We start from the raw sequence: 22356 nt of genomic DNA, 5'->3' as shown, positions 1-22356 counted from the left end.
AAAGAAATTGGAATGGGATGTGGATGTTACATAGGGCCATGCCAAAGGAATTTGGACTTCCCGGCTGCAGGAGCAGCATGGGAGGGCACCACTGACCCTGCACTGAAGGCAACGCAGCAGCAGCCAGGGCTCCACATCGGGCCAAGCCCCTCGGCCTGCCCACAGATCCTCTGCTGAAATCCTCTGCCTGGGCACCCTCCTTTGGCATCTCCACACACTGGGGCCAATCCTTGCTGCCACTCCTGGAGCTTCGCTGCTTTCTGTGCCTGCACTGCCACAGCTGCTGGGGAAGACAACGGCACAATTCCACTCTGCCCCTCAGTTACACTCACACACTGGGCTGACGGGGATTCCATGGTCGGAAAATATAACGAGTGTAATTTTAAAAATCTATTTCTCTACTCAGGCTTCATGTGCTTTGCATTGGGGAAACGAATTTGAAAGAGATTTCTAAGGAATGTTCCTCCACTCAACAGAGAGGAGTTTAACATCTCAATAGACTGGGAATAGCCCAAAAGATACTCACAAAGATAACGACCCTTAAGGCCATCAGCAAACATCAAGGAACACCCACCCCAGACACTGCCCCTGGCATAGTTGGAGATGCCTGGTCTGCAAAAGGCTGAGAAGGAAATCCAGGAGTGCGGACCTAATTAATATAGAGGGGAAGAAATACGGGGCCGATAGGAAATTAAATCCTTTAGATTGTACAACTTGCAAGCAATGAACATAAACCCAATGGAATTCTATAGGTTTTGGACTGTAAAAAGTTAAGGGAAAATCTAAGAAAACTCATATATCATGGAATGATTTTCTCTGCACACCCGGGCTATGTGTGGCTGAAATTATTTCTGTTGCACATCCTGGCCAGAATCAAGTAATGCCTTGATTCTCTAACAGTAGAAATGGTGTTGAAGAGTTTTGGGTCCTCCCGCGGTTTTGGTGACAAGATTATACCATTAGAATGTTTTTTCTTAATAATCCTACTTTTATATTTTCAGTTAAGATTGGGCCAAGGGTGTGAGAACCACATTTTAGTGTTAGGGTAATAAGCAGAAAAAAGTCTTTATTCCTTTGGGGATTTTTTGTGTATGTTTATGAGTGGCTGTTAGTGATGGCAAAATTTTGGTATGGAGTTTGTAATGTTCACTGTTCTCCTTTAGGCTGCATTTGGCGAAACCAGAAGCCCTGTAATATTTAATAGAATCTTGTTTTAAAAAGAGACCAAAAAAGAAAAGCAGCGGGAGGGGGGAGGGGAGAGAGGAAGGAGAGAATATGTGAGTCACCTGATGGGCTGTGATGAAAAGAAGATTCATTCCAGGCAGAACCAGGAGAGGAACTTTAGAAATGCAAACGAACTCTGCTGAGACAAAGCGCAGACAATTTACCAAACTCTTCATGCCTGGGGGAGGAATTGGGCTGATTCCCTCTGCCCCTCACCCCCAGCTCTGCCTGCTTGCACAGATGGAATTTGCACAACTAAAGGCAGAGCCCATAGTGAGGATATCTGACTGCAACAGAAATTGGTTAAACTGAAAAGGGAAACAACAAACGCAGAATGTTGGGAAAACTTCATGAAAAACAGCGGGGGGGAATCATCCCTCTCCTCACTCCAACCTGTGCTGTCACTGTCCAGGTTATTTAAGGTGTATTGGGGCACTGGGGTGTTTTTGCTGCCACAAGTTCAAGGAAATGAGTTGGAAATCCAAGTATATGGTGATTTAATTAGAGAAAAGTGGCCAATTGATGCAGCCCTGGCTGCAGGGAGCACACCAAAAATAGAGAAAAGATGAACAGGCACCAGAACAAATCCTACACCACCATGGACCAGCCCCTGGGAGCCCTAACGAATTCATATCAGGAGTCAGAGAACCCATTTATCATTTCAACGGCATAATTAGATTACACAATGGCCTCAAAATAATACCCAGCCAGACAGCTCCAGCTCCTGATCTTCTTACAGACCAATCTATTTAGATGAGGAATGCAACGTTTCCCCATGGGATGGAATCAGATTATCCACTAACAGAAAGAGGAGGAAATTGTGGAAAATCAAATTACTCAAACTGCTGTTCCCAAACAGATCACAAAGGAAAAGTGGTGAAACACAAAACAAAGAAAGTGAGAAAGTAGCTCATATTCCGGTCCAAATGTGCAAAGGATGGGAAGGGGACACGTTTCCGTGGTTCCCTGGCAGACCACGGGTTAAACAAATGTTGTTTGTCCTTGTATGAGCTACAGCAACTCTCATCTTTTTACCATGGGCCGTGGGGGGACACAGGCATGGATGGAGATGTGGGGGACAGTGACAGGAATAGAAACAGGAAGGGGTGCCCAGCACCCAGGGGACTGGGTTTGAAATGCAGGAATTCCTATGTGTTCCTAAATGTGATTGTAATTTACTGGAAAGGTTTTTGATGTCTTAATTTGGAATGCAAATTAATATTGGAAAAGGTGATAGAGGCTAGTTCTGTTACACCTTTGTGTCAAATGTCTGGCAAGGCCTAAGCTGAAGTGAGCCCAGAAGTGTGGGCAGCTCCAGAAAAAATAGGGCAAGGGAGATAAGGAGCCTCTCCAAAGTACTTTGAAGCAAATTGTACAAGTGGTGTCTAAAAGCAATACCCTGTTCCAAGGGAGGGAAGGCAGAGCTTTCAGCCTCTTATTGAGTCCCTGCTAAAGGCAGGGCTTTTGAAAACAGGGATCTCTCCCTGTAATGTTCCTATCCTGCCAGTCAAAAAATCAGAGTGAATCATAAGAATGGTGCAGGACATAAGAATAATAAATGAAATTACTAAACCGAGGCACCCCACAGTCTCACATCCTTACACCATCCTGGACCAGGTGCCCTCCTCACACTGACACCATTCAGTCCTTGATGGCAAAGATGCTTTCTGGGGATGCCCACTCACACAGGATGGTAAACTGGATTTTGCCTTTGAGTGGGAACAAGAGGTAGAAGGGAAAATGAGAAAGACATGGACGGTCCTTCTGCAGGGATGCACGGAAGCACCAGCCTTATTGGGGCAAGCCTTGCAGAAAATATCACAAGAATTTACCCCATCCCCAGGGATTGGGTTAATGCAGGATGGGGATGACTTGCTGCAATCAGGAGGACAAGAAGTGGTAGAAGAAGCCTCTGTGAAATGGCTGAATGTTCAGCCTAAAAAGCATCTTTGAGTATTTGAAATATAAGAGCAAATGCTGGAGAAAATAGTTAGACATAATTTGTCTGAAGGTTTGTGGTGTATTGACCCAGAGAGGGTCTGGAGAATCTCAGAAGTAATCCAGGACTGAAAAGGAGGTGCAAGAATTCTGAGCATTAATAGGAAATTGCAGGACCTGAATTGAGAGTTCTCTGTTCTACCCATAACATTGTATCACTTTCTAAACCCCAATAGCCTCAATGTTGTGGTATGGACAGAAGAAAAGCAACAAATAAAATGAAAATTAAATATAACAAAATGATTGGTGCCCCAGCTATGGCTCTTCCATACTCAGAAAATAAATTTGAATCCTAGGTGTCTTATAAGTACATATTATATTATTGGCTTTTTGCAAATATTACAATGAATGCTATATGTTGGAAAACTTTGCTGTATGAACACAGTTTCTTTTAGTTCTGCGATTAACAGAACTTAGAAATAGTAGTGATCAATATACTTTTTTGGACTACAACATTTTGATGTAAAAAGCTTTTGTTCATGTAACTAACTCAGAGAATGGTAAAAAAGATAATCAGGAAATTCTTCACATTCCTGGATTATGGGCCACCAGAACCCCAGGGAAGGAAAAAATAATGATTTACAGGTTGAGGACAATGATTCTGAATAATGCATGAAGGTCTATGAATATGCAACATGTTGCTGCATTTAGGAAGTGTTTTCTGAGTCAGTGTGTGCCCTTGGCTGAAGGCCAAGCATCCGGCCATTATAACCTTTGGCCAGAGCCAGGGCAGATATTCAATTATCTCCCTTGGAATTGATCTTTGCAATTCCTTACCCTGGCAATTCTCCACCTAGTGCGGGCTGGAGATAAGGGATGTATATTTCAAGCAGTCTGTGGCCAGAATCCTGTCTCTTGTGAAATCTCTGCCACAGGAAGCTGGGCTGGCACAGAGCCTGCCTTGGCACTTTGCTGTTCACAGCATCCACCCAGGACTCTGCCTCTCAATTACACTCACACACTGGGCTGCCTGCGATTCCATTGTTGGAAAGTATACCAAATTTATTTTTTTTTTATATTCCATTTTACTAGTCAGGCTCGGTTTGCCGTTCTCTCAGGAAAGAAATTTTAAAAGGTTTTTTTTAAGGGATGTGGCACCACTCAACAGAAATAACCACTGCAACAACCTGGGAATAGCCCAAAAGATACCCACAAAGAGAACGACATTCAACAAAACATCAAGGAAACATCAGCAAACATCAAGGAACACCCACCCCAGACACTGCCCCGGCATAGATGGAGACACCTGGTTTGGAAAACAGAAGGAAATCCAGGAGTGAGATCCTAATTAACATCACAAAAGGAGAAATCCGGGTCTCCTAAGAAACAAAACACTAAGAACTACACAATTTAGAAGCAATGAACATTAAACCAATTTATTTCTATGGGTTTAAACTGTAAAAAGTTTAGGAAAAATCTAGCAAAATTCACGTCTCATGGAATGATTTTCTCTGCACACCCGGGCTATGTGTGGATGAAATTATTTCTGTTGCACATCATGACCACAATCAAGTAATGCCTTGACTCTCTAACACTAAAGATATTGTTGGAGAGTTTTTGATTTTCCCTGCATTTTCAGTAACAAGATTGCACCATTAGAAAAATTCTGCATAACAATCCTACTTTTATATTGTCAGTTAGGTTTGGACTAGAGGTGTGACAATCAATTTTTACTCTTAGGAGAAGAAGTAGGAAAAACTTGATTGCATTGGAATATTTTGTACATATCTCTGTGTGGCTCTTAATGATGGCAGAATTTCAGAATGGGTTTTTCGAGACTCACCTTTAGGTTGCATTTTGAAAAACTAGAAGAGTATAAATGGTGAGGCTTTAACGCATAAACTGTTAAGAAAAAATCGTTAAAAAAAATAATAAAGAAAAATAAAGCAGATTGTGAGGGTGGACGTGTGTATCACCTAAAGGCTGCTCTGGAAGAAAATCCTAGTTCCAGGCAGCCAGGAGAGGAGTTTTAGAAATGCAAATTAACATTGCTCTGGAGAAGTGTGGACAATGCCCCAGGATCTTCTTGCCTGGGGGAGGAATTTCCCTGAGTCCATCTGCCCCTCACCCCCAGCTCTGCCTGCTTGCACAGATGGAATTTGCACAACTAAAGGCAGAGCCCATAGTGAGGATATCTGACTAAAACAGAAATTGGTTAAGCTGCAAAGGGAAACAGCAAATGGAGAATATTGAGCAAATTTCATGAAAAAAGTGGGGGGGGATCATACCTCTCCCCAAAGCAATGAGGTGTTTTTGCTAGTCCAGAGAAATCAGTTGGGAATCCAAACATTTTATCATTTCATAAGATAAAAGTGGTCAATTGATGCAGACCTGGATAGAGGGAGCACCCAAAAATGGGAAAAAGATGAACGGCCACCAGAAGAAATCCTACAACACCAGGGACCAGCCCCTGGGATCCCTAACGAATTCATATCAGGACACAGAAAATCCATCCATAATTTGAGTGGCATACTTAGGTTAAAAAGTATCCCTGAAATAATAACCAAGCAGACAGCTCCAGCTCCTGACCTTCCTGCTGACCAAGCCGCTGAAATGAGGAACAAGACATTTCACCATGGGATGGAATCAGATTATCTCTTCACAGAAGAAGGAGGAGTTTGTGGAAAATTAAATCATTCAAATTCCTGTTTGCAAATAGATGATAACCGAAAAGTGGTGAAACAGATAACAAAGGAAATAAGAAAGTAGCCCATGTACCAGTGCAAAGAGGGAGAGGATGGGAATGGGACACGTTTTCATGGTTCCCTGGCAGACCATGGCTGAAACGAATGCTGCTCCTCCTCTGATGTGCAGCAGCAACTCTCATCTTTTTACTATGGAAGACACCTTGCACCAAAGTGGATGCAGGAAAAGAGATTGAGTCAATAGAAATTAAAAGTTTGTAAAGGCAATTCTTGAGAAAATGAGACAAGGAGGGATTGAAAGCAGTAAGATTAATATAGTAGTAGGGGTGCATATTAAGAGGGACATGCAGTAGGTGGATCGGGAAGTCTGAACCTTCCAAGTACCTCAGGCGGTGGCGAAAGGGAGAGAGAGATGCAGACGGGAAAATGAGGATAAAAAAGGAGGCTGCCTTTTAGAGACCGCATGGCAAATGCCGCATGGCCTCTCTCTTTGTTCATCAATAAAGTCACTTTTACAGGACTCCTCTGTCTCCTTTGGGCACACAAACCTCTGGCCACGGGAATTTTCCCGCACAGCCCCGGGCACAGGGCAGACACCTCTGTGCCACCCACAGCAACCGGGACGAGCCAGCGCTGCTCCGGCACCGGCTCCTGCCGAGGCCCCAGCGGGAAGGAGACCGCGGGCAGCCGCTCCCGCAGCGCCCTCAGCCCAGCGCCAACACGGGCCGGCACCGGCACAACCAACCCGCCAGAGCCCCCTGCCGCCCCCGAGGCCCGCAGCGAGCGCCGAGCCCCCGCACAACCGAGCGCGGCTCCCACCTGCGCTGGGGCCGCCTCCGAGCTCCGCCGCCGCCTCCCCGGGCTCCGGCCGCTGCCGCCGCTGCCGGGCCCGCACAGACGCTGCCACAATGGCGCCTTTGCTGCTCTGCCCAATCAGCGCGCGACAACCAGGAGTGACATTGGCACAATCAGCCAATGGCAGCGAGGGCCGGGCTCTGCACACGGCCCAGCCTCGGCCCGCGCTCTCAGGGCCCCCCGGGCTGTGCGAGGGCAAAGGCGGAGATGAGGAACAGCCCTGGAACGGGCCCGGGCCCGAGCCGACATTGGCCTGGAAACACAAACAAAGTTCTCCGCATCTCTCGGCACGCCTTTCCCAGCCCTGCGTGTTCGCTGGCTTCGGCTCAGCAGGAAGCCCTGGAGCCTCACTTCTCCTAACCGTAATTAAGAATATCAGTCCATAGCTTTGATTTCCTCCAGAATTGGAAAACTTCTCCAAACCCCTAGGGATGAGTGTGGGAGGAGCGGAGAGATTTCTGGCAGAAACCTCGAAAAACTCAGAGGAGTGTAATGAGAATAAATGAAGACCCTTTAAACCAGCTTTCCACTACCCCTCTGTGATAAATGTGATTCGTGCTAATTAAGTTGTAACTATATTAACAAAATTGTATTTAGATCAATAGAAGACAATTGTTACAGAGTGGGGGGGGGAGATGGGTGAGACAGGATAAAAGACATCTTCCAGATGTTGGGAGTCGAAGAAGAAGGTTGGAAGAAAGTCAGATAAGAATAGAAGAAGGACGGAGGTCTGATAAGCAGCATCTAGAAATAGAGCTTCAACCTTGAAATGGGCAAAAATGGAATGATTCCAAGCATGGGACTTAATTAAAGTCATGTTATGGAAAACATCTGCTCAGTCACACAGGGCGCCTGCGCTACCTGCAGGTCACACCTAGGTCACCGATGAAGATGATGAGCCTTCACCGGAAATAAGACCCTCAAAAGGATAAGAGACCCCCTAACCCATTAGTAGAGCATGCGCCGTGCAGTATAGTTACGTAGATTTTAGGAATAGAAACTAGGAGGAGCTTTCTAGAAACTTTTGTAGCCTACAGTATATAAGTGGGATTGTTAGCCCAAATGCTTTGGTACGAGAGGAAGGGCAGGCCCCTCCCCGTACCCCCGGTCGGTTTTGCTTATGCTTTATACGAACCTCGATTATACTAAAACACTTACTCTCAAATTTTATCCATCCCAAATTATACAACTGTAATTCTTTACTTGAATAGTATTTAGTTTCAATAATTTTTGTAATCTTCTTTAATACTTCTGATTGTATTCATTTATAATTGTTACTATTAAAAATTTGTTGTTACTTTTATTCTTGGTTGTTTGTTTAATTGGAAAAATAGAAAACCATTCGTAACAATAACCAACCAGACAACTCCAGCTCCTGACCTTCCTGACGACCAATCCACTGAAATGAGGAACGAGACATTTCACCATGGGATGGGATCAGATTATCTATTAAAAGAGGGAGCCGGACTTTGTGGAAAATTAATTACTCAAATTGTTGTTAGCGACTAGATGATAACCGAAAAGTGGTGAAACAGATAACAAAGGAAATAAGAAATTAGCTCATGTACCAGTCCAAACAGGGAAAGGATGGGAATGGGACACGTTTTCGTGGTTCCCTGGCAGACCGTGGCTTAAAGAAATGCTGCTCCTCCTCTGACGTGCTGCAGCAACTCTCATCTTTTTACCATGGAAGACACCTTGCGCCAAACAGGATGCAGGAAAAGAGATTGAGTCAATGGAAATTAAAAGTTTATGAAGGCAATTCTTGAGAAAATGAGAAAAGGAGGGATTGCAAGCAGCAAGATTAATATCGTAGTAGGAGTGCATATTAAGAGGGACATGCAGTAGGCGGATCGGGAAGTCTGAACCTTCAAAAAACGTCAGCTAGAGGGGAATGGGAGAGGGAGGTGCAGACGGGAAAATGAGGATAAAAAGGAGACGGCGCTTTAGAGACCGCATGGCAAATGCCGCATGGCCTCTCTCTTTGTTCATCAATAAAGTCACTTTTACAGGACTCCTCCGTCTCCTTTGGGCACACAAACCTCTGGCCACGGGAATTTTCCCGCACAGCCCCGGGCACAGGGCAGACACCTCTGTGCCACCCACAGCAACCGGGACGAGCCAGCGCTGCTCCGGCACCGGCTCCTGCCGAGGCCCCAGCGGGAAGGAGACCGCGGGCAGCCGCTCCCGCAGCGCCCTCGGCCCAGCGCCAACACGGGCCGGCACCGGCACAACCAACCCGCCAGAGCCCCCTGCCGCCCCCTCGGCCCGCAGCGAGCCCCGAGCCCCCGCACAACCGAGCGCGGCTCCCACCTGCGCTGGGGCCGCCTCCGAGCTCCGCCGCCGCCTGTGCCTGAGGAATTCGATGGGATGTGTTGCCTTAACCTTTCTGACCACTCCCAGCCCATCTATGCCAGCATTTAAGCCCTCAAAGAAGGTGTCAATAAACTTCGGGTAGATCATGGGTACGACTGGCTGAACTGGCTCTTAGGGCACTGGGGACTCACTGGCTGGGTCAGGAATTTAGTTAAAATAGGTTTGTATGTATTAGGCATCATATTCTGCATTGTAGTAGTTATTCCTTGTATTTTACAGTGTGTTAAGAATTTAATAGACAAATCGCTTAAGAGTGTATTTTTAGTTAAAAGAAAAGGGGGAGGTGTGGATATGGGTAATGCAAATGAGACTGATAGTACTGCAGATTTAATCAGCAAATGTAGCCTGACAACGAGGATGCCTGGCAAGAGCAAACAGAGATCTGACTGCAAGAGGACTGGATCAAGTCTGGGTTATGGGAAATAAGATTTTACTAAGTCCAAATGTAAAGTTTGTCTATGTGAGAGTTTGTCTATGTAAGGTTTGTCTATGTGATTGCAGTAAAATATTACCAGCCTTCCTGTGAATGGTATATAAGCACATGTAGTGCTCAGTAAAATTGGATTTTGATCACCATTCAGTGTCTCCGTCTCTCTCTCATCGTCGATAGTTCAAGTACTCCCAGTGGGCTCCTGGAAAGAGAATGGTGGCACATCTACTGCCTGCTACCCCCCTCTAGGCAATATTCAACTGTTTAGTTCACAGACTCATCTTCCAGCACTCTTAGTGGGGTCAGCAGAGCCACTTCCCACTGGTGGGGGCAAAGAGCACCCTCTGTGCCTTTGTGGTGGGAGCAGACAGTGTTGTCTCAAAGGAAAGGTCAGAGAGAGACCAAGCTGGACCTCTGCCTCCTGCCCCTCACCCCACAAGGGCAGGAGGGCACAAAACTGAGCACCTTTTGAATTTTTTTTTTCTGTCCTGTCATTTCCAGGAGCTTGACTAGCTCGAAGGAGAGGATTCGAAGGATTTCTTGAGGATCACTGCCAGTGCACAGCACACATGGCATCCCTCACCCCTTACATCATCATGGGATGGAGGGGTAGGAACCAACAACAGCCCTACCCCACTGCTCCAGAAGCCAAAATCTCCATGCAAGCATTTAGTTATGGCCTTCTTAGAGAACCACATTCCCACCCAAATCTTCCCCTCTGCAGCAGCTCATTCCCACGGGAACTGGCAGAGCAGATGGGCTTTGGACATTGGCTGGCTTCCATTGCACTCCTTGCCCTGGAGCTGGCACGGCAGGAGAAGGGCTCTGGTGAACCTTCTCCTCCTCCCATGTAGGCTCTAACCCAGCTGCCACAACTTCAAGTTCTCAGAGCACTTCTGGGCTCTGAGCAGCGGCCACGGGAGGAGGAGATGCAACTCCAAAGGCAGCAGTTCCCAGGCCCAGCTCCTGCCATCCCAGTGGGGCTGTTCGGTGGTTCAGGAGAGGAAGGGAAGGGCAAGTGCAGGTGGCAGTAGCTCATTTCAGACTGAAAGAGGGAAAGGTAATTTATTCATTTTTAAATCACTGCATTCAGGCTCTTATTTTAACCTGAAACTGAAGTAGCACCTGCTCATCTTAAATTTGGGTGGAGAACAACTGTTACACTTGATATGGTAAGCAGTTCAATTATCTGAGGGAAAGTGTACAACAAAAATTAGTGCTCACTGAGAGAGAGAGAGAAAAAGGCAGGAGGTGGCAAACGGGAGGAGGAAAACAAAGCACACCCTAAGCCAGTGTTTTTCCCAAATCCAGGATTTTCTGTTTGCATGGAGTGGCGTGCAGAGTAGCTTTCCCTTGAGAATCGGGACTGAGAGGCCAGAGCTAGAAAGGTTGTTCAGTGAGAAATCTCCTCTCCCAGATCTGTACCGGAGTTGTTCCTTAGCTTTTACATGGATATTTCAAACCTGTCATACCATTCCCATTTGGCTCATCCCACGGCCAGTAAACACAGTCGGACTTAATTTCTGTCCTAGTCTATTCTATTATACAATACTGTATTATCTTAAGTTCTTTGGTGTTGGAGTCATATTTCCATCGGGCTAGTTTTCTTCCCAGGGAGCTATTTGAGGGTATATCTGTTGATATCTTTTAATTTCTTTTCCCCTTTGAGGATTCCTTCCTTGCTCTTAGTCCCATTCTTCCCGCCAGTCACCGGTTCTCACAACAAAAGCCGCCTTCCTGACAGACAATCACAGGTCCTCGCAAGAAAAGTTTGCCTTTCCAATCAGCTACAAGGAAAAAGAAGGGAAAAGAAAGGAAAAAGAAAGAAAGGAGAAGGAACAAATAGGCTTTACGTTCGTCTCGGAAAGTAAAATCAATTTGCCCACCATGCAGGGACCCCCATATCACCGGGTGGGTTCCGCCGTTCCTCTCCTCCTCTGCTCGGCGCCCCGCTCCTACGGCTTTATGCCGGCGGGTATTCCCGGGGAACCGGCACAGCCCGGCACCCTCCCCCTTCCCGCTGCCTTTTGGCTTCTTAGCGTGGGGCAGCTGCCCAAAAGCCCCTCCCCGCCGTGGGCTCTTGCGGCCCCGTGTTGTTTTTTCCTGCCGGCGGATCCCGCAGGGAACCCGGCCCGGTTCGGTGCCCCCCGGGTCAGCCCCGCTCTTGAGCGGCGCCGCCGCCCCCCAGCCCGGTGCTCCGCGGCTCCGCCCGCTCCGATCCCCGCTCGGCGCGGCGGCGGCTTTATGCCGGGGGGCCCGGAGAAGGGCCTGACTCGAGGCCTTGGGCAGCGCCGAGAGCAACTTGGACTGGCTTGGCGAGCTCCGCGCTTTGTGAGAGCCCTCCCGCACAGCCGGGCTGGTTCTCCACCCTCGGCCGCGCTGTCCGCGCCACCTCTGGGCTGGCGAACGCCGGGAGTTGCTGGGCTGGGTTTGATGGCCCCGCTCAGCGCTTTCGGCCGCTGCTCACGCCGCACCCTCGCGATTTTCGCTGGCAATCAATGCAGATTGGCCAGGAAAGTCCAGAAAGCAAAACTGGAGACCAAGGGCATTCTAGAAGGGGTTTCCTGCAGCCAGACACACAGCAGCAATTTCCAGGAGCTGTCACTTGCTAGTCCACAGCTTTAAGGATGCTGTGGTGGTGCCACAGGAGAAGACCCTTGGGTGTTGTGCTGAACAGGTTCCTGCAGAAGAAAAGGTGATGTTCCTATGTGCAGGGAACTCTGTGGTATCAGCAGTGGAGGAGCAGGGTGAGGAAGATCTCCAGCCTTGGGATATTTCTGCAAGAGCCTTCACCCCTGCCAGAGCCTGGGTGAGAGCTGCCAGAGTGCAGAGGGAGGCAGCCCTTTGGACAGGCGTCCCTGCTCCCTCAGAGCCACGGCTATGAGACAAACAGCCTCATCCCTGACAATGCAGATGGGCAGGAAATGCCTGGAAGTAAAAAGGGGAGCCCATCTGACTCCAAGAAGCTGATCCCAGAGGCAAGTGTCCCAGCAGGAAGTGTCCTGGAGCCACTTGTGTTCAGCCTACAATCAGTTCCCAGAACACTGTCCCTGTTCCAGTGGGGAACCCCCCATGCTTTGCAGCGGGAAAGATTCACATGAAACCAAGGAGGTTTTTCCACCTGCAGGAAGCTCCCCCACTCTACTGGTCAGATGGCCTCCGAGTACCAGGAATGTGTTTTCAGATCAAGATCTGATCTTCTTCGGAGCATTAGTGTTAAATACATTAGGATTTTCCCGGAGACCTGTCAGAATGTTCCCACTGTTTTGGATTTGACTGGACTTCATTTCTTCCCAGAAAGTGGCACAGGGATGGGATTGGATGCAGGATGGGAATGCTGTGTATGACAGGGAGAGAATTTGGTTGTGGCTAAGCAAGGCTTGCCCTCCTCAAGGACTCTGCAGGGTCCTAGAAGCCACTCAATATCCCATGCTCTGCCATCGAGGAGGTGACAAAGAGCCTGGAGGGAGCCTGTCCAGGACAGCCAAAGGGACTGGACAGAGGGATATTCTCGGTGCTGGGAACACCTGGATGTGGGACCAGCCAGCTCCTGCTGCCTTTTGGTGGTGCCTGAGCAGGGCTGTGACGATGCCAGGGACATCCTGCAGTGACATCTCCCCTGTCCGTCTGGGCGTGCGCTCGGTCCCAAAGCTCACCCTGATCCTGATCTCAATCTCACTCCATGTTGAGACACACTCACTCTCCTGGATTTAATCTCATCCCAGTGCCAGACTCGTGCAGCCCCAGAGCCAATCTCAAGGCCAGGCCTAAGGCAAATGGCACATTTAGCCTTAACCCCAATTCCAGCTCTAATCTAAAACCCAGTTCTAACTGCAAAGCCCAGCCACAATTCCAGACCCTACCAAATGCTCAGCCCTAAACCAAATGCCACGTTTAGCCCTATGCCCAAAGCCAGCCCCAATTGCAACTCTAAACCCAATCCCAATGGCAGTCTCAAGCCCTAAGTGCAGCTTTGAGTGCCAGCCCACACTCCAATGCCAGCTTTAGCTTGAATTCCCAAGCTCAGCCCCAATTCCTGCCCTAAGGCCAACACCGTTCTTGGACCTAAGCCAAATGGCAGCCCCAATCACACTCCCTAGCCCAAGCCTGGCTCTGAACTCAAGATCACTGTGATAAATATATTACACTGTCGGCTTTAGCAATTGTTAGAGTGAATACTCCGTGTTTCATAAGGTTGACTTCTGTAAAAGAAGTTTTCCTAAAGTTTAGAGATCTTTTAATGCGAATGGTGTTTTGTGAATGTTGGTGAAGAGTTGTTGTAATGTTAAGATTTAACCAGTGAAGGAATTCACACCTGTTGAATGTATTGAAAAGTAACAAATGATGAGGACTGGGAAAACTGCACATGCTTGAAAAAGGTAGGACAGGGGACAAACTCTGTTTAAGTGCTTGAATATGTATAGCCTTTTGTAAATATGTATTAGGGTGATGCAATACCCAGGTGGGCAGGGGGTAGTCTCTGCCCTCACCGATTCGGGTGGACTGGCTCTGGCTCCATCCCCCTCTGATCTAGGGGGGCCAGTGCAGTCGCTGTTGTTACAGATGAGCAATGTGGTGGTTGGCTCTCACAATTAAAGGATGAACAGTGTGTGTATGTTAAGATAAGTTTTGTGGATGTATAATGATGTTATTGTAATATATCCTCCCATAGTCCTCTGTCCCTCCCCCTTGCATTGTTGTCACGACATGGCTCAGGCAGTCGGGGCATTTGGGGAGGGCCGGCTTGTTCCTACACCTGACCTCCAGTGCAGATGTAAGAAAGGAGTCTCCAGCAATGGACGGCAGAGAAGGAGTTCAGCGACAAGACTTTGGGAGGACCCAGGGCCATAAAAGGCAGAACATCCATTCTGTAGGGGAGCACGTGGGGGTTTAGTCCTGTGCTCCCAGTGCTGATTTTTCTCCTAATTCAGTCTTTTGCTGTATTTTTCTAAGATTTAAGAAATTGCTGAAAGTTTTAAAAGAGCAAGCGCCGTTTCTCACACCCTGCACTGACAGGGTAGGAGGTGCAGCTGGAAGGAGGGAGGCGTGTGGAAAGCTGGTTTGAAGGGTCTTCATTTACTTCTCATTATGCTGCTCTGAGTTTTTGGAGTTTTCTGCCAGAAATCTCTCCCGTCCAGTCATCCCCTGGGGTTTGGGGCAGTTTTCCCATTTTGGGGGAAATCAAAGCTGAGAGGAATGTTGAATTTGTCTTTACAAATGAGCTGTGGATCTGCCTGTAGATAAGGCTAGCACTGAGAGATAAAAGAAACAATGGGATGGATTCCACTGATTGATGAATGGAAAGAGAAATTTGCCTTTACAAACAAACTGTAGGGCTGCTCATAAATGAAATTGGATATCGAGAGTTGAAAGAAGCAATGGGGGGGAAAACTATGAATTCTATAAGAATTAAAAATTAAAAGGGAGGGTTATACATTAGAGGGGAATTTCAAGTATCAGGCGTTCCGGGAAGTCTGTGCCTCTCAAGTACCTCAGCCAATGGGGAAAGAGAGAGGGAAATGCAGCCGGGAAAATAGGATAAAAAGGAGGCTGCGTCCTCCAAAAATTTGAGAGATCCCGAGGGAGTCCCATGGCCTCTCCCTTTATTCGAATAAAGCAAAAAGGACTCCTCTGTCTCCTTTTTGGACATAAACCTCTGGTGTTTGTGGATTAATTTTCCTGACAGAAAGAACTTTGGGATTCTTACCTGCACAAGCACATGCAGTGCCTCAGTCATAAGTGCCTCAGAAATATCAGAAGTGTGTCTTCTTCAGAGTGTGGTCACAAGGGTTCAGAGTTGGAGCCAGTTCTGCGGGCAGGCTGATGAATAGTCTGGGGCTCCTCTGCAGAGCCCCATTCATTCTGGGGCTGCTTTCTGCTGGTTCTGCTGCACTGGCTCGAGTGAAACACACACCCAATTAACAGCAGTTAAATTACTCTGGCATGAAACAGTGGGGAACAGGCAGAGCAGTGAAGGGCAGCATGGACCAGTTGTTCTGGCAGGTCTGACGAGGTCTGGTTTGATACAGCACTCACAGAACTCTGCTCCACCTGGGACACTTCCACTTGCAGTAGATGACTGTTCCTCTTCACAATATCCAGCAAGGCAGGTCAAAGACACTTTTACCATTTTCATCTTCAAAAGGAAGAAGAAATCAGCAGCAAACATGAAGTAACCAGTCAGAGATCCCGGGAAGAAACAAAAGAACAAAGAGTGGTGGAAAAAAACAGATGGAGCAGTGATCCTTATCTCTGTGGGAGATATCCTCTGCTAATGGGCCATCTGTTAAAACCAGGTGGGGCAGAGTTCTTTATCTTTTCCACAACCCATCCTTCCTCCAGGAAGATATCTTCTGCTAATGGGCCATTGAGTGCCACTGCATGACTGATAAAATTCCATCATCCCATTGGGAGATGCTCCAGCCAGGGGGAGGAGCCAAGCCTTACCTACCTAAATAAAATCTGAGATTTGGAACACCAAGGCAGCCCTTACCCACTGGTTTCCAGAGGACAAGAACTACCAGACCTTTCTACAGCATCACTACTACAACAAGACCACTTCATTGGGACTGCTACCACCATCAAAACTAGCAGGGTGTCAGGTTGTATTCTGATTCTGTCAGTTGTTTTCTTTTGTACTATTGCATGGATTTTTTGTCTCTTTTTTCCTATCAATTTGTATTTCTGACTTGGAGTCTCTCACTGGTTTTGCTTTCAAACCAGCACAATTTTGGAGGGGATTTTGGCTTAAGCTTGATATTTGGGGAGTTTTTGATCCGTGTCTTAAAGTTTGGAGGATTTTGGGTGGGAATCTTGGTGTTTGGGAGGTTATTAGAGACACAAGATGCTCAATGACTTCCAGAGATGAACTTGGGCAAGGAGGAACACCCAATTTATGGAGTTCTCTTCTTGCTATTTCCCCCTAAACCAGGAATTTTCATTCCTCAGGTGTGAGGGGATGGAGGAGGCAGAAAAGCCCCAGAGATCCCTCACGAGGAGGGGCTGCAAACCCAGCCCAGGGAGCTGCGAGGAGGAAAGACCCTCCCTGAGCCGGGAAGGCGGCCGGAGATCCAGGCAGAGCTCAGAGCTGGTGGAGAAGCCTCCTGGAGGGGAGAAGCCCCACAAGTGCTTGGAATGTGGGAAGATTTTCAGGTGGAGCTCCAATCTGATCCAGCACCAGCGGTTCCACACTGGGGAAAAGCCCTATGAGTGTGGACAATGTGGGAAGGGCTTCACAAGGATCTCTCACCTGATGTGGCACCAGGTTATCCACACTGTGGAAAGGCCCTACACCTGCTTGGAATGTGGGAAGAGCTTTGGGTGGAGCTCTGCCCTGAGAAAACATCAGCGCATCCCCACCGGGGAGAGGCCCTACGAGTGTCCCAAGTGTGGAAAGAGGTTTCACAGCAGCTCCAATCTCCCCCTACATGAGCGGATTCACACAGAGGAGAGGCCCTTCCGCTGCCCCGACTGCGGGAAGGGATTCAACCGCAACTCCACCCTCACTGCCCACCGGCGCATCCACACTGGGGAGAGGCCCTACGAGTGTCCTGAGTGTGGGAAGAGCTTCTCCAGGAGCTCTCACTTGACCAAACACCAACGGAGTCACCACTAAGGGAAGCCCTGTGAGTGCCCCGAGGGCGGGAAGAGCTTCGTGCTTTGCTCCAGGTCCATCCCCCATGGGAGGATCGGTGTTGGATGATCCCCAGTGACCCCCGTTGGGCAGAGCCCTGGTGATCCGTGGTCCTGGTGATCCTCCTTGGATGGGGGGATGGGGTTGAAGAGATTTCTTTCACTTCTCCTTGTGGTGCTGTGATTTGGTTGTAATAAATTTCCTCGCTGTACTCAGGCTGGGTCTATTGTTCCCATGTAAGTGCTCGGCATGGGATCTCTCCCATTGCTTCTGTCAACTCCTGGGCCTCTCCTCAGCCAATCAGAGAAGGCACCAAAATAATTGAGCCAATCAGAGCGCGCGGCGCTGATGACTCCTCAGGCAGTCCCAGAGCGCCCAGAGCTCCTCACCTGGACTCCACCCGCGCCCCGCCCCCAGCGCCCCCCGCCAGGAGAATTTGGGGAGGGGGGTATCGAGTTTTATCTTCTTTTTTGTTGTTCCAGAGTCAGGATTAAATGCTCGAGAGACGGAATTTCGTGTTCAGACTCAGATATTTATTAATTCTTATCTATATTACAGTGAGTTCTACAGCACTTCTAGCTAACAGCCTAAAAATGGACACGTATCTCTCTCCCTCTCTACAAGGCCTTTTAAGGGCCAATCTGTCCAATTAAGAACACAGAGCTAAATTCACAACAACCAATCACCTGTGACCTGCACTGTTGAATTTTCTATCCAATTACAAAAGTACCACCAAGACCCGTGAAGAAGGTGAAAAAGAAAGAAAACTCCACCCTAAAACCTCCAACTTGTTTTATATGTATTAATATAGTCTAAAACCACAAATTCTAAATTTTCCACCATGGGACATTACACACTTCTATTCAAACTACACACCAGTGATCCCAGTTCTATCACAATTCTGGAAACCTTCTTCACAGCCTCAGGTCAAAAGCAGTGTTTTCCTGGAGGTCAATGCCTGTCAGCACAGAAAGCCCAAACCCCTCAGTTTCCAGAGTTCCAACAGGGGGGAGGTGTCAGACCCTGCCCAGCGCTGGCCATGGGGCGTGTGACGGGGGCCTGGAGCTCTTGGCTACTGTGGGCTGCTGGGGGCTGCTGGGGGACACCCCCGGTCCTGTGTCCTGCACACACAGCGCTGTTCCAGGACATGGTTCAGTCCGAGTGTCACTTCATTCACGGCACCGACCGGCTGAGGTTCGTGGAGAGGAACATCTCCAAGCGGGAGCAGTTCCTGCACTTGGGCAGCGATGTGGGGCTGCACGTGGGGACACCTCCTTTGGGGACAAGGCTGCCAGGCACTGGAACAGCGACCCGCAATGGATGGAGTACAGACGGGCTGCGCTGGACAGGCACTGCCGGCACAACTACGAGTTGTCCAGCCCGTTCCTCGTGGAGCGCAGAGGTGAGCGTGGGGCAGAGCGTGTTCCCTCGGGCCCTGCCCTGGGAATGACCCTGGAGCCCCTCAAAACCTCCCTGGGAATCACCCGAGACACGTCAGCCCTTCTTGTGCCCATCCCCGGAGCCTCCTGTCCCCTCACGCCAACTAACTCCGGTGGGTCTCCCAGTCCATCCCAGTCTCTCCCAGTGTCCTCACGGTCCCTCCCACTGTCACCAGAGTCCCTCCCAATTCCTCTCAGTCCACAGCCATTCCATTCGCATTCCACTCCCAGACCTCCACCCTCTCTACCAGTGCATTCCCAATCCCTCCCAGTCTGTTCCAAGTCCTTTTCAGTCCAATCCCGAACCTCCACTCTTTCTCCCGTTCCCCAATCCACTCCACTCTCTCCCAGTGTTCCCCCACTTTCTCCACTTTCATCCCCAGTCCCTCTCACTTCCACAACAGCCCTCTTCCATTTCTCCTAGTCCCCACCCCAGCTGATCCCAGTGTGTCCCCGCTCTCTCCCAGCGCTCCCCAGTGCCCATCTCACTGTGGCCCTCGAGCTCCCAGCCCACCCCCAGATGCCTGCTCTGCTCCGTGATGGATTTCTGCCTTGCCGAAATCCAGCTGAGATGGTTCCAGGGCCAGCAGGAGCTCTCGGGGCATGTGGTGGCCACCAATCTGGTCCCCAGTGGGGACTGGATTTCTACCAGCTCCTGGTGCTGCTGGAAACCCCCCCGGCACGGGGTCAGCTCCAGGTCCAGGTGGAGCACGTCAGCCTGGAGCACGGCCCGGACCCCACAGTGTGAGGGGCGTGGGGGAGGCACTGGGGGAGCTGGGAGAGGGATTGACGTGTGCTGGGAGTAACTGGGAGCGAGTTTGAGATAGCCTGGATTAAAATAGGAGAATGGATCGGCGGTCTAGGATGGCTGAGAAGGAGTTTGAAGGATGCTGGGGAGGGTGGGATGGGGTTCTAGGGGTCCTGGAGAGCACTGGGAGGGTGTCTGGGGGTGCTGGGTATACTTGGGAAGGATTTGAGTGAGCGTGGAGGAGCTGGAAAAAGATCAGGGATTGGAAAGCAGGGGTTGGAATGAGGTTGGTTGTGCTGGAAAGAGACTGGGAGGATCTTGGTGAGTTCTAGTGTGGCTGGGAAGCGATTGGGAGATGTTGTGGGGGTCCTGGGGCAGTAGGGGGCAAATGAGAGGGAGTTATGGCATTTTGAAAGGGACAGGAGGGGCTTTGGTGGGTCCCAAGGAAGCCAGGAAGAGATTAGAAGAATTAGAAGAAGTTTTAGGGAGCCCCAGGTGGGCTGGGGGAGATTTGGAGGATTCTTGGAGAGGCTTGAAATGTCCGTGAGAGGTTTTGGGTGGCCCTGACCCCTGTGATCCCCCAGAGATGTCACCAGACGTCGCTCACAGCAATGTGCTGACGGAGATTGGTGGCTCCGTGTTGGGCTTCGTCTTCCTGGCACTGGGGCTCGGCTTCTACCTGTGCAAGAAGGTGAGGGGGGGACCCCGGGTTCATAGTCCCCCGCCCCCAGAGTAGGTGTGCTCCTCCTGGGGACCTCCAGCCGGGTGTCACCCCCTTTTCTCTGCCCACAGAGTTCCTGAGCCGGCAGCGGCCGCAGCCCCTCCCCATGAACTCACGGAAGGCCAGGACCCCCTGCTCCATCCCCACACTGATTTTGGGAGGGTAGTGGGTCTCCCCCAGCCCTGCTGGAACTCTGCCTAAGCCCAGCTGCTCCCAGTGTTCCCAGTAAAGCTTCCAGTTACACCCAGTTCCAGTTAGTGGGGGGAGGGACTGGGAAAGGACTTGGGGGAACCCCGCGGGGGGATCGTAACTGGGCGGGGAGGGTGGGGTCCAGGTGGGGAACACTGGGTGCTGCGGGTCTGCCCGGCAACCGGTGAGTCATCACAGCTGCTCTCTCTGATTGGCTGAATCTTCCTCATCGCATTCTCTGATTGGCTGAGGAGAGGCCCGGGAGTTGAGAGAAGGAACAGGAGAGATCCAGCCCCGAGCACCGGCACGGGAACAACAGACCCAGCCTGGGCACAGCGAGGGAATTTATTACCAACCAAATCACAGCGGGACAAGGAGAAGGGAAAGAAATCTCTTCAACCCCTTCGCCGACCCAACACGGATCACCAGGATCAGGGATCACCAGGGCTTTGCCCAACGGGGTTCACTGGGGATCATCCAAAACCGATCCTCCTGTGGGGGATGGAGCTGGAGCAGAGCACGAAGCTCTTCCCACACTCGGGGCACTCACAGGGCTTCCCTTAGTGGAGCCTCCGTTGGTGTCGGGTCAAGGTTGAGCTCCTGGAGAAGCTCTTCCCACACTCAGGACACTCGTGGGGCCTCTCCCCAGTGTGGATGCGCTGGTGGTATCTCAGGGCAGAGATCCACCCAAAGCTCATCCCACATTCCAAGCAGGTGTAGGGCCGTTCCTCTGTGTGGATCACCTGGTGATGCATCAGATAGGAAATAGTGCTGAAACTCTTCCCGCATTCCCCACACTCGTAGGGCTTCTCCCCAGTGTGGATCATCTGGTGCTGGATCAGGCTGGAGCTCCGCCTGAAACCCTTCCCACATTCCAAGCACTTGTGGGGCTTCTCCCCTCCAGGAGGCTTCTCCACCAGCTCTGAGCTCTGCCTGGATCTCCGGCCGCCTTCCCGGCTCAGGGAGGGTCTTTCCCCCTCGCAGCTCCCTGGGCTGGGTTTGCAGCCCCTCCTCGTGAGGGATCTCCAGGGCTTTTCTGCCTCCTCCATCCCCAAACACCTGAGGAATGAAAAATCCTGGTTTAGGGGGAAATAACAAGAAGAGAGCTCCATAAACTGGGTGTTCCTCCTTGCCCAAGTGCATCTCTGGAAGTCATTGAGCATCTTGTGTCTCTAATAACCTCTCAAACACCTAGATTCCCAACCAAAATCCTCCAAACTTTAACACACGGATCAAAAACTCCCCAAATACCAAGATTCAGCCAAAATCCACTCCAAAATTGTGCTCATTTGAAAGCAAAACCTGTGAGAGACTCCAAGTCAGAAATACAATTTGACAGCAAAAGAGACAAAAAATCCATGCAATAGTACAAAAGAAAACAACTGACAGAATCAGAATACAACCTGACACCCCGCTAGTTAGGGTGGTGGTAGCAGTCCAGATGAAGTGGTCTTGTTGTAGTAGTGATGCTGTAGAAAGGTCTGGTAGCTCTTCTCCTCTGGAAACCAGTGGGTAAGGGCTGCCTTGGTGTTCCAAATCTCGGATTTTATCTAGGTAGGAAAGGCTTGGCTCCTCCCCCTGGCTGGAGCATCTCCCAATGGGATGATGGAATTTTATCAGTCATGCAGTGGCACTCAATGGCCCATTAGCAGAGGATATCACCCACAGAGATAAGGATCACTGCTCCACCTGTTTTTTTCCACCACTCTTTGTTCTTTTGTTTCTTCCCGGGTCCTCTGACTGGTTACTTCATGTTTGCTGCTGATTTCCTCTCCCTTTTGAAGATGAAAATGGTAAAAGTGTCTTTGACCTGCCTTGCTGGATATTGTGAAGAGGAGCAGTCATCTACTGCAAGTGGAAGTGTCACAGGTGGAGCAGAGTTCTGTGAGTGCTGTATCAAACCAGACCTCGTCAGACCTGCCAGAACAACTGGTCCATGCTGCCCTTCACTGCTCTGCCTGTTCCCCACTGTTTCATACCAGAGTAATTTAACTGCTGTTAATTGGGTGTGTGTTTCACTCGAGCCAGTCCAGGAGAACCAGCAGAAAGCAGCCCCAGAATGAATGGGGCTCTGCAGAGGAGCCCCAGACTATTCATC

The 22356-nt window shown here is 49.6% G+C and overlaps 1 protein-coding gene across 1 annotated transcript in view; it reads left to right on the top strand.

The window, feature by feature from the left end:
• Nucleotides 1–22356, top strand: part of LOC148218027 (uncharacterized) — a 775474-nt gene that overhangs the window by 211409 nt on the left and 541709 nt on the right. The window contains 2 exon segments of the mRNA XM_088158035.1: nt 16638–17132; nt 18727–18735. Of these exon segments, the coding sequence (XP_088014161.1) occupies nt 16638–17132; nt 18727–18735 (504 nt within the window).

This window comes from Sturnus vulgaris, unplaced genomic scaffold (genome assembly GCF_052056855.1).
Source record: "Sturnus vulgaris isolate bStuVul1 unplaced genomic scaffold, bStuVul1.hap1 Scaffold_195, whole genome shotgun sequence".
In the NCBI taxonomy this organism is placed as follows: Eukaryota; Metazoa; Chordata; class Aves; order Passeriformes; family Sturnidae; genus Sturnus; species Sturnus vulgaris.
The sequence above is the reverse complement of the archived record's forward strand: the minus strand, read 5'-3'. Positions and strand labels throughout refer to the sequence as shown.